The sequence below is a fragment of the Lutra lutra genome, chromosome 17 (genome assembly GCF_902655055.1).
Source record: "Lutra lutra chromosome 17, mLutLut1.2, whole genome shotgun sequence".
Taxonomy (NCBI): Eukaryota; Metazoa; Chordata; class Mammalia; order Carnivora; family Mustelidae; genus Lutra; species Lutra lutra.
The window spans coordinates 57,835,198-57,847,708 of NC_062294.1; the positions used below are offsets into that span (position 1 = coordinate 57,835,198).

At 42.8% G+C, this 12,511-nt stretch overlaps 1 protein-coding gene across 1 annotated transcript in view; it reads right to left on the reverse strand.

The window, feature by feature from the left end:
• NLRP13 (NLR family pyrin domain containing 13) overlaps positions 1-10,480 on the reverse strand; it is a 37,928-nt gene extending 27,448 nt beyond the window's left edge. Inside the window, exon 1 of the mRNA XM_047709788.1 lies at positions 10,180-10,480. Within this exon, the coding sequence (XP_047565744.1) occupies positions 10,180-10,480 (301 nt within the window). The remainder of the gene's footprint in view (positions 1-10,179) is intronic.
• Between the last annotated feature and the right edge of the window lie 2,031 nt (positions 10,481-12,511).

Sequence of the window (12,511 nt, forward strand, 5' to 3'; positions counted from 1 at the left end):
CCAAAGGAGAATTACAGACCAATACTTTAAAAAAATTTTTTTTAAATTTTCAGCGTGATAGTATTCATTGTTTTTGTATCACAGCCAGTGTTCCATGCAATCCGTGCCCTCTCCAATACCCACCACCTGATTCCCCCAACCTCCCACCCCCTGCCCCTTCAAAACCCTCAGATTGTTTCTCAGAGTCCATAGTCTCTCATGGTTCACCTCCCCTTCCAATTTCCCTCAACTCCCTTCTCCTCTCTAACTCCCCTTGTCCTCCATGCTATTTGTTATGCTCCACAGACCAATACTCTTGGTGAACATGGGTACAAAAATTCTCACCAATATACTAGCTAATAGGATCCAAGAGTACATTAAAAGGATTATTCAGCATGAACAAGTGGGCTTTATTTCTGAGCTGCAAGGTTGGTTCAACATCCATAAATCAATCAATGTGATATAAGACATTAATAAAAGAAAGAATAAGAACCATATGATACTCTCATAGATACTGAGAAAGCATTTGACAAAGTACAGCACCCTTTCTTGATCAAAACTCTTCAGTGCTGGGACGCCTGGGTGGCTCAGTTGGTTAAGCAGCTGCCTTTGGCTCAGGTCATGATCCCGACGTCCTGGGATCGAGTCCCACATCGGGCTACTTGCTCATCGGGGAGCCTGCTTCTCCTTCTGCCTCTGCCTGCCATTCTGTCTGCCTGTGCTTGCTCTCTCTCCCTCTCTCTCTCTCTGACAAATAAATAAATAAAATCTTAAAAAAAAAACTCTTCAGTGTAGGGTAGAGGGTACATACCTCAATATCATCAAAGCCATTTATGAAAAACCCACAGCGAATATCATTCTCAATGAAGAAAAACAGAGCTTTTCTCTAAGGTCAGGAACACAGCAGGGATGTCCACTATCACCACTGCTATTCAACGCGGTACTAGATGTCCTAGCCTCAGCAGTCAGACAACAAAAATAAAAGGCATCCAAATCAGCAAAGAAGTCAAACTCTCACTCTTTGCAGATGATATACTTTATGTGGAAAACCCAAAAGAATCCACTCTAAAACTGGTGGGACTCATACAGAAATAAAGTGTCAGGATATAAAATCAACACACAGAAATCAGTTGCATTTCTATACACCAACAGCAAGGCAGAAGAAAAATTAAGAAGTCGATCCCATTTACAATTGCACCCAAAACTGTAAGATACCTTAGAATAATCCTAACCAAACAGGCAAAGAATCTGTACTCAGAAAACTATAAAGTACTCATGAAAGAAATTGAGGAAGACACAAAGAAATGGAAAAATGTTCCATGCTCATGGAGTGGAAGAACAAATATTATGAAAATGTCTATGCTACCTAAAGCAATCTACACATTAAATGCAATCCCTAGCAAAATACCATCAATTTTTTTCAAAGAAATGGAATAAATCCTAAAATTTTTATGGAACCAGAAATAGCCAGTGGAATGTTGAAAAAGAAAACCAGGGGCTCCTGGGTGGCTCAGTGGGCTAAGCCTCTGCCTTCGACTCAGGTCATGATCTCAGATCCTGGTATTGAGCCCCATGTAGGGCTCTCTGCTCAGCAGGGAGCCTGCTCCCCCACCCCACTCTCTGCCTGCCTCTCTGCCTACTTGTGATCTCTGTCAAATAAATAAAATCTTTAACAAAGAAAAAAGAAAAAGTTGTTGACATCACAATTCCGGACTTCAAGCTCTATTACAAAGCTGTAATCCTCAAAACAGTATGGTACAGACACATAGATTAATGGAACAGAGTACAGAGTCCAGAAATGGACCCTATCTCTATGGTCAGCTAATCTTCAACAAATCAGGAAAGAATGTCTGGTGGAAAAAAGACAGTCTCTTCAACAAATGGTGTTGGGAAAACTGGATAGCCTAAAATTGGACAGCATAATGGAACAGGACCATTTCCTTACACCACACACAAAAATAGACTAAAAATGGATGAAAGATCTCAATGTGAGACAGGAAGCCATCAAAATCCTTGGAAATACAGACAGCAACCTCTTTGACCTCAGCCACAGCAACTTCTTCCTAGAAACATTGCCAAGGCAAGGGAAGCAAGGGCAAAAATGAACTATTGGGACTTCATCAAGATCAAAAGCTTTTGCACAGCAAAGGAAACAGTCAACAAAACCAAAAGACAACAGACAGAATGGGAGAAGAAACTTGCAAATGACCTATCAGATAAAGGGCTAGTATTCAAAATCTATAAAGAACTTATCTATAAAGAACTTACCCAGAACAAATAACCCAATCAAAAAATGGGCAGAAGACTTGAACAGACGTTTTGGCAAAGAAGATATCCAAATGGGCAATAGACACATGAAAAAGTGCTCAACATCACTCAGCATCAGGGAAATATAAATCAAAACTACAGTGAGATACCACCTCGCACCAGTCAGAATGACTAATATTAAAAAGTCAGGAAACAACAGATGTAAGTGAGGATGCAGAGAAAGGAGAACCCTCCTACACTGTTGGTGGGAATGCAAGCTGGTGCAGCCACTCTGGAAAACAGTATGGAGGTTCCTCGAAAAGTTAAAAATTGAGGATGTGGAGAAAGGGGAACCCTCTTACACTGTTGGTGGGAATGCAAGTTGGTGCAGCCTTTGGGAAACAGTATGGAGATTCCTTAAGAAATTAAATATAGAGCTACCCCATGACCCTGCAATTGCACTACTGGGGATTTACCCCAAAGATACAGATGGAGTGAAAAGAAGGGCCATCTGTATCTCAATGTTCATAGCAGCAATGGCCACAGTTGCCAAATTGTGGGAAGAACCAAGATGCCCTTCAACAGACAAATGGATAATGAAGATGTGGTCTTCATTCTGGAACACTGAGAATAATTTTTTTTTCCTTGTATATACATACACATTTATTTATTTATTTATTTATATTAATTTCTTTTCAGTGTAACAGAATTCATTGTTTTTGTACCACACCCAGTGCTCCATGCCATACGTGCCCTCCATAATACGCACCACCTGGCTCCCCCCAACCTCCCACCCCCCCGCCCCTTTGAAACACTCAGATTGTTTTTTAGAGTCCATAGTCTCTCATGGTTTGTCTCCCCTTCCAATTTCCCTCAACTCCCTTCTCCTCTCCATCTCCCCATGTCCTCCGTGCTATTTGTTATGCTCCACAAATAAGCGAAACCATATGATAATTGACTCTCTCTGCTTGATTTATTTCACTCAGCATCATCTCTTCCAGTCCTGTCCATGTTGCTACAAAAGTTGGGTATTCATCCTTTCTGATGGAGGCATAATACTCCATAGTGTATGAGAAGAAATTTTTAAAAAAATAAAATGTTTAAAAAATAGAGCTACCCTACAACCCAGCAATTGCACTACTGGGTGTTTACCCTAAAGACACAAATGTAGTGATCCAAAGGGTCATGTGCACCCGGATGTTTATAGCAGCAATGTCTACAATAGCCAAACTATGGAAAGAACCTAGATGTCCATCAACAGATGAATGGATAAAGAAGATGTGGCTTATGGGCACCTGGGTGGCTCAGTTGGTTAAACAACTGCCTTCAGCTCAGGTCATGATCTCGGAGTCCTGGGTTCGAGTCCCACATCAGGCTCCCAGCTCCATGGGGAGTCCACTTCTCCCTCTGACCTTCTCAGCTCTCATGCTCTCTCTCACTCTCGCTTTCAAATAAATAAAATCTAAAAAAAAAAAAAAGATGTAGCGTGTGCGCGCACACACACACACACAATGCAATACTATACAGCCATCTAAAAAAATGACATCTTGCCATTTGCAATGACGTGGTTGGAACTAGAGGGTATTACGCTAAGTGAAATAAGTCACTCAGAGAAAGACAATTACCATATGATCTCTCTGATATGAGGAATTTGAGGGGGAGGGTGGGGGGTCATGGGGGCAGGGAGGGAAAAAATTAAACAAGATGGGATTGGGAGGGAGACCAACCATAAGAGACTCTCAATCTCATGAAATAAACTGACGGTTGCTAGGGCGGAGGGGGTTAGGGAGAAGGTGGTTGGGTTATGGACACTGGGGAGAATATGTGCTATGGTGAGTGCTATGAAATGTGTAAGCCTGATGATTCACAGACCTGTACCCCTGGGGCAAATAATACATTATATGTTAATGAAGAAGAAAAAAGAAAAACCGAGAGGTTGCAGTGTATGTTATCCCCTTTATGAACATAGAAATAGTGAAGTGGCAGCCAAGAGTAGCATATAGTTGCTTCTACAGAACTCAAGGGTTGAGCAATGGATTGATGTTTTTCATTACAAGTTTTAGGTTTCTAGAATTCTTTCTGGATTATACACCAGTACATATATTTAAGAAAACCAAGCCTGTTCCATAGCTGCACGTATTACTTTGTCAACATGAAAACCTCCAACAATCAACTGGTACCCAAAAAATACAGTTACCTGTTAATGCAACAAAATCACAATGTCCAGAAGCAGACACTGGTATCTAAGAACAGACAGTGGAGTCAGAAATTACCCAGTTTACAGCAACTTATTATTCAATAAGCAGCAATGCATAACAGGTGGGGAATGGTATAAATTGAAGAAAATTTCAGAGGTGATGACAATTAGAGACCCAACAAAATGGATGACCCATCAAGCAATTTTGTCCACAATCACCATGAAGTAGCATACAAACCTTTTTCTTCTTCCAGCATCTCTGCTGCTTCTTGGTTTGGATCTTGGGGTTCCCATGACTGTGTCATCTCTGCAACAAATAGTGATAGTGGGATATTGAGATACCCAGGCTGAAAATGGCCAGTGATGGATGCTCTCTGCGGAGCCAAGGACTGCCCTGACAAGCCTGAGACTGAAGACAAAGGAATCACATCCCCCAGCTCCATCAACTCAAGTTCTTTAGGTTCAGCCATCCCCCCATCAGGAACACTGTCTCCCCACATTCATATGACCCACTGTCTCTTCTCCCAAGTCTTTGCTCAAATTTTAGTTCAATGGTGCTGGGTAGTCCTGATTAGCACTGCACCTGATCCCTACAACACACACCCAAGACTCTCCCTATTCACCTTTCTCTTTCCATTCCCTTTGTTACCTCCTAACACACCATATAGTGTACTTATTTCTTACCTTCAGTACCTCTCTTCACCCCACTGAAGGAGGGACACAATGGCTAGCCTCTGTTTGCTTACTTATCCCAAGTATGTAGAATGCCCAGCACATAGAAAACATTCTATTTCTGCACACTAGAGCACCATAAAAATAAAAGCACGAAGAATTGGGTTCTAAACCAAGACCCTCTCTATATATATCCCACAAAACCACTCTGAATGCCCCATTCCTCATGAGCTGAAGGGCCCCTTCCATGTCTAACTCACACAGCAATAACTTATTCTACTGTTCATTGCTTAGCTGCTATGAGCCAATGTCCCATAGGGATAACAGCTCTAACGGAGACATGGCTCTAACATTTATAATTCCACTGGTTGTCAAGGTTTGCAGGACGTGATCTGGGTAGCTAGCTGGGACCTGGGCTGCTTCTTCATGCTGCATGTTCCTTTGAACCACTACCACCCATCACTCTCTACCATGGTGAACCTGGCCAAAAAAAAAAAAAAATCCAATTTTGAGGAGCCTCACAGAGCCTACCTGTGGCGTCTGTCCAGGGTTGGGTCAGCTCTCCTAACAATAGGGAAACTGAATGGGGAATCTTAGGAGCAAAGCACAATAAGCTAAGATCATCCCCTCATCACTAGCTCCATTTACCTGTACATCAACTACATGACACATTGCATTCCTCTGTTGCACATAAACCCAGTGAGGGGATCCCTCCAGATTATAGCCTTGCTGCCACACTCTATATCTAGATACATTAAATTGAAGGCTCTAGATCTATTTGGGGCCACTTACGAAAAGAGCCAACACCATAGCCTAGAATTTAAGTACAATTCCTTTTTTAAAAAATCCCAGTCCTAGCCATCAGGGAGATTCAAATTAAAACCACATTGAGAAACCACCTTACACCAGTTAGAATGGCCAAAATTAGCAAGACAGGAAACAACACGTGTTGGAGAGGATGTGGAGAAAGGGGAACCCTCTTACACTGTTGGGGGGAATGCAAGTTGGTGCAGCCTCTTTGGAGAACAGTGTGGAGATTCCTCAAGAAATTAAAAATAGAGCTTCCCTATGACCCTGCAATTGCACTACTGGGTATTGACCCCAAAGATACAGATGGAGTGAAAAGAAGGGCCATCTGTACCCCAATGTTTATAGCAGCAATGGCCACGGTCGCCAAACTGTGGAAAGAACCAAGATGCCCTTCAACAGACGAATGGATAAGGAAGATGTGGTCCATATACACTATGGAGTATTATGCCTCCATCAGAAAGGATGAATACCCAACTTTTGTAGCAACATGGACGGGACTGGAAGAGATGATGCTGAGTGAAATAAGCAGAGAGTCAATTATCAAATGGTTTCACTTATTTGTGGAGCATAACAAATAGCATGGAGGGCATGGGGAGTTAGGAGAAGGGAGTTGGGGGAAATTGGAAGAAGAGGTGAACAATGAGAGACTATGGACTCTGAAAAACAATCTGAAGGGTTTGAAGAGGTTGGGGGGTGGGAGGTTGGGGGAACCAGGTGGTGGGTATTAGAGAGGGCACGGATTGCATGGAGCACTGGGTGTGGTACAAAAAACAATGAATACTGTTATGCTGAAAATAAATTTTAAAAAATGATTAAAAAAATCCCAGTCCTGACTTCCCTTTTGCAGGGAAATAACAGATTCACCTATCCAAAATCTGTCGGAACAATCTTGGGTAGGGTGGAAGATAGGTGCCATGCGAGGACAAAGACATTCCCAGTTCTGATACAGGCCATCTGGCATGGTCTCAAACTAGCACCTGGAATCCAGAGAAAAGTACCCCAAAGATAAACAAATGTGTGAAAACTTTCTCATCTTCTAAGCATTTCATCCTAGAAATGCAGAGGTAGGTACAGTTGGTCAGGTTTTCAAGAAGAGAGAACAGAGAGCTCAGTGGTAAGTCATTTGCCCAGAGTTATAGTTGGTTAGATGGGCGAGGCTTTGAATCCTGACATTCTGACACCAAACCTAAACCCAGGGCCCCCGAAAGATAACACACATGCACTTGTAGACACACATGCATTCACGTACTCCTAACACAGCATCGTTCAAGCACAGACACTCTCATTATGCCGTATTTCCTAGAAGATGGAGCCAAGGGGAAATGGAAGCTATCCTGACCTGCTGGATCTTTGTATCATCGCTCACATTGCCAGGACATGATGTGGTCTAGGGCTTTTTCCTGCTGGCGAGGGGTCCTCCATATGCCACACCCCCCCCACAGGTCACCTGGGAGCCAAATAAGGACGAGGAAGAATGGGCTCTTCCAATGTGCCAGGTCTGGCTCTACAGCACTCATACAGGACCAGTGGCCAGGAAGGAGGTCCTTCCTTAAATGACATTTTCCTCTGTGCACACGCCTCCCTCTGGGATCGACAGTCAACAACAGGATTTAAGGATTCTAGGTGCCACTCTCTAGCTCTCTGCTCAACACCTGCCCATTCTACACAAGAGTAAATGAGGGATTTCAAATGAAGGGGGAAGACGGGGAGTGGGGAGGGAATGGAGAAAGGGCGGTGGGTAGACAGTGAAATCTCATCCCCACCCCATCCTCCTGCCTACCTAAAGATCCATAGAGCCTGAATTTCTAAGACTCGGAATCTCCAATTTGGGAAATATCATATTTCCAGCTCCCATCCCTACTGCTTAGAACTCATACCCTCATTCTGGGGCAAGGGAAGCTGTGTACAGTCAAGCACAGAGCCTCTGGAGATCCACTACCTGGGTTCAAGTCACCAGCTCTGTAACCTTGGGCAACTCACTTGAGCTCTGGACCGTTTCCTTGTCTGCAAAAGTGGGACAACACTACATCTTATGAGCATAGTAAAGACTACGTACAAATGCACAGGAGGCATCAGGATCGATGCCTGGCTCATAACAGATACCACCAAAAGTTAGGACGATTTTGTACCGGTCTCAGAGACAACTGGTTCTGCCATCAAGTGGCATATGCGCTCCTAAGGCTCACTGCAGAAAGAAAACGGGATAAAAACCACATGGGTTTTTATTTTACAGGAAAATGAGATCAGTGATACATTCAGAAAAAGGATTCCAACAAAAATAGTAGCACAGTTTCATACTTGCTAACCAGTTATGAAACACATCACTGTCCCAGTAAATAACTACCCAATACAACAGCACACCAGGCACTAGCTAGCCACTGCAGTGCCTCCACAAACACAGCACGCACTTTACCTTAAAAAATAAAAATAAAATAAATTAGGTTTATTCCAAGGTATCCTGTGGGTTTTGGTGCTATTGTAAATGGAACGGATTCTCTAGTTGCCCTTTCTACAGTTTCATTGTTAGTGTATAAGAAAGCAACTGATTTCTGTACATTGATTTTGTATCCTGCCCCATTACTGAATTGCTGCTGTATGAGTTCTAGTGGTTTGGGGGAGTAGAGTCTTTTGGGTTTTCCACATCAAGTATCATATCATCCACAAAGAGAGAGAGTTTGACTTCTTCTTTGCCAATTTGAATACCTTTTATTTGCCAATTTATTTATTTATTTTATTTGCCAATTTGAATACCTATTTTTTAAATTTTTTATTTCTTTTCAGCCTAACAGTATTCATTGTTTTTGCACCACACCCAGTGCTCCATGCAATCTGTGCCCTCTCCAATACCCACCACCTGGTTTCTCCCAACCTCCCACCGCCCCCCGCCCCTTCAAAACCCTCAGATTGTTTTTCAGAGTCCATAGTCTCTCATGATGGAGAGAAGGAAGTTGAGGGAAATTGGAAGGGGAGGTGAATACCTATTTATTTCTTTGTTGTCTGACTGGTGTTGCTAGGACTTCTAGTTCTATGCTGAACAAGAGTGGTGAGAGTGGGCATCCTTGTCATGTTCCTGATCTCAGTGGGAAGGCTATCATTTTTCCCCCATGGAGAGTAATATTTTATGCAGCCAAATGCTCTCCCACTGAGCTATACCCATGAGAGTGGTATTTTATGGAGAATGGATTTTAAGGAGGGCATGGATTGCATGGAGCACTGGGTGTGGTACATAAACAATGAATTCTGGAACACTGAAATTTTAAAAAAACTAATGATGTATTTTATGGTGACTAACTTAACACAATCAATCAATCAATCAAACAATAATTTAAAAGTGCCTGACATTTGCTTGCAGGTGTGGGAAGTGTTACAGCTTGTGAGGATCTGTGAAGGTGAACGAGCAACCTAAAATCAGACAGTAAGTTTTGGGTGAGTGTGGCTTGTGCTAGGGTAGCTGGTAGATGTTTGAGGTGTATATGTGCATGTACATTTTGTATATTCCTTCATGGCTTGGCTCAGCTGGATGCACTTTTAAAAATTTTTATTTTTTTGACAGAGATCACCAGTAGGCAGAGAGAGAGAAAGAGGTGGAAGCAGGCTCCCTGCCTAGCAGAGAGCCTGATGTGGGGCTTGATCCCAGGACCCTGGGATCATGACCTGAGTCAAAGGCAGAGGCTTAACCCACTGAGCCACTCAGGCACCCCTTATTTTGTTGTGTTGGCATTTACCTAGTGTTTCCCTTGTAGGAAAAATAATCCTGCATAAGCAAACATGAAATTCCTGTTACACTTCAATTATTCCCTAATACTATAGCTGCATTGGAAGAAGTATTTTCTCTTTTTAAATTTAAATTCAGTTAGCCAACATATAGTACATCATTAATTTCAGACATGTGTTCAATAAGTTACCAGTTGTGTGACACACCCAGCACTCATCACAACATGTGCCCTCCTTAATGCCCATCACGGAGTTACCCTATCCCCTCACCCACCTCCCCTCCAGGAGGTAATCTGTATTTTCAAAAGAAGGTTTGCAACAACTGAGTATACCTCTCAGTTTCCGCTTTCTGCTTAGAATCACCATTCCCTTCCAGACTAGAGCTCCCAATCATTGTAGCCTTCATACCTTTACCTGAAACTTTCATAGCCCAGCAGGGGGATTTTTCAGGGGCAGCAATTTGGCATGGCCCCATAAAAATCCAACAATCTCCTTGCTCGTATGAGCACAAAGCAGATGTCCCTCTGTACCCCCCCCATCCCTCCTGTGGACCCACTCACCATTCAGTATTGCTCTAACTTCCACACACAATGAAGTCAGATTCATGTTCTCAAAGATGCTGAGGGTCACTTCCCATATCTGCCTTTCTGAAAAGTATTCACCCAACAGACTTAACAGATTAACAGGATCACTGGCTTTCAATTTTGCCCAGGGGATCTTCTGGAAGTTCCCAAGCAGCAGCTCTGGGGACTGGAGGCACAGCTTGAATTCCTCCAGCTGCGACTGATCCAGGCCCATCAGGTAAGACAGCAGCTTATCACAGGAACCATTGTTGATGTAGACATTCACAGAGGAGCTCATCTTGCCCAACACACAAGACTTCTAGCTCCACCCAGGGACTGTTACATCCACAGAACAGAACCTGTAGAGAATAGAGTTGAAACCATAAGCCAGGATGTCACCACCTCCAAAACACATCTACACACTTGTTCTGCTCTCTCCCAGTAGCACCTGTTTCTGCTGCTACCAGTGTTTGTACACTTCTCTATCTCTCAGCTGTGGAAGAATGTAAACTCCTTGGGACAGAGATGGTGTCTGTTCTGGGTTGCACCACCAGTGCTTAGAGCAGCGCTGGTGCAGGTGAAGGAAAGAGCAGCTTACTCTACACTGATCGGTCACCTCACTGCACTCTCTAAAACACAAGAGACACACAGGTACATTATCTGTTGTACAAAAATGACAATGAAATGACATCTTTAAATTGCTGCAAAGAAAAAAAATACACTGCCCACCTAGATTACATGTCCAGTAAAAATATCCTCTAAAAATGAAGAAATACAGATGCTTAACTATTAAGAACAGACTGATGGTAACCAGAGGGGAGGTGGGAGGGATGGGAGAAATGAGTGATGGGTATTAAGGACTGTGCTTCTTGTGATGAGCACTGGGTGTTGTATGGACATGTTGAATCACTATATTGTACACCTGAAATTAATATTATACTGTTTGTTAACTGCAATTTGAGAAACTTATAAATGAAGGTAAAATAAAGATGTTCCCAGGGACTCCTGTGCAATCAGTTAGGCAGCTGCCTTTGGCTCAGGTCATGATCCCAGTGTCCTGGAACTGAGTCCCACTTTGGGCTCCTTGCTCAGTGGGGAGACAGTCTCTCCCTCTGCCTACAGCTTCCCCTGCTTATGTGTGCATGCGCGCTCTATCTCTCAAATAAATAAATAAAATCTTTAAAAAAAAGATGTTTCCAATCCCACACCGAGTTGCCAGGGGCTGGTGAGATGTTGGTCTAAAGCTACTAGCTTTCTGTCACATGATGAACAATTCTGGAGATCTAATGTGCAGCATGGTAACTTTAGTTAATAGTATATACTGGAAATTCACTAAGAAAGTAGATTTTTTAAAAAGATTTTATTTATTTATTTATTTATTTGTCAGAGAGAGAGAGAGAGAGAGAGAGGAGCGAGAGCGAGCACAGGCAGACAGAGTGGCAGGCAGAGGGAGAAGCAGGCTCCCTGCCAAGCAAAGGAGCCTGATGTGAGACTTGATCCCAGGACGCTGGGATCATGACCTGAGCTGAAGGCAGCTGCTTAACCAACTCAGCCACCCAGGTGTCCCAAGAAAGTAGATTTTAAGTGTTCTCACCACTTGGAGAAAGGTAATTCTGTGAGGTGGAGGTGTTAGTTAACTTGATTGTGGTTATCATTTCACAGTCAATATGTACATTAAAACAGAGACAACCCATGGAATGGGAGAAGATATTCACAGAGGACACTACAAAGGACTGATATCCACGATCTGTAAAGAACTTCTCAAACTCAACACCCAAAAACAGATAATCAAGTCAAAAAATGGGAAGAAGACATGAACAGACACTTCTCCAATGAAGACATACAAATGGCTAACAGACACATGAAAAAATATTCATCATCATTAGCCATCAGGGAAGTTCAAATCAAAACCACATTGAGATACCACATTATTCCAGTTAGAATGGCCAAAGTCAAGACAGGAAACAACCAATGTTGGAGAGGATGTGGAGAAAGGGGAACCCTTTTACACTTTTACACTGTTGGTGGGAATGCAACCACTTCAGAAAACAGTGTGGAGATTCCTTAATAAATTAAAAATAGAGCTGCCCTATGACCCTGCAATTGCACTCCTGGGTATTTACCCCAAAGATACAGATGTAGTGAAAAGAAGGACCATATGTACCCCAATGTTCATAGCAGTAATGTCCACAATAGCCAAACTGTGGAAGGAGCGGAGATGCCCTTCAACAGATGAATGGATAAAGAAGATGTAGTCCATATATACAATGGAATATTACTCAGCCATCAGAAAGGATGAATACCCAACTTTTGCATCAATATGGAGGAG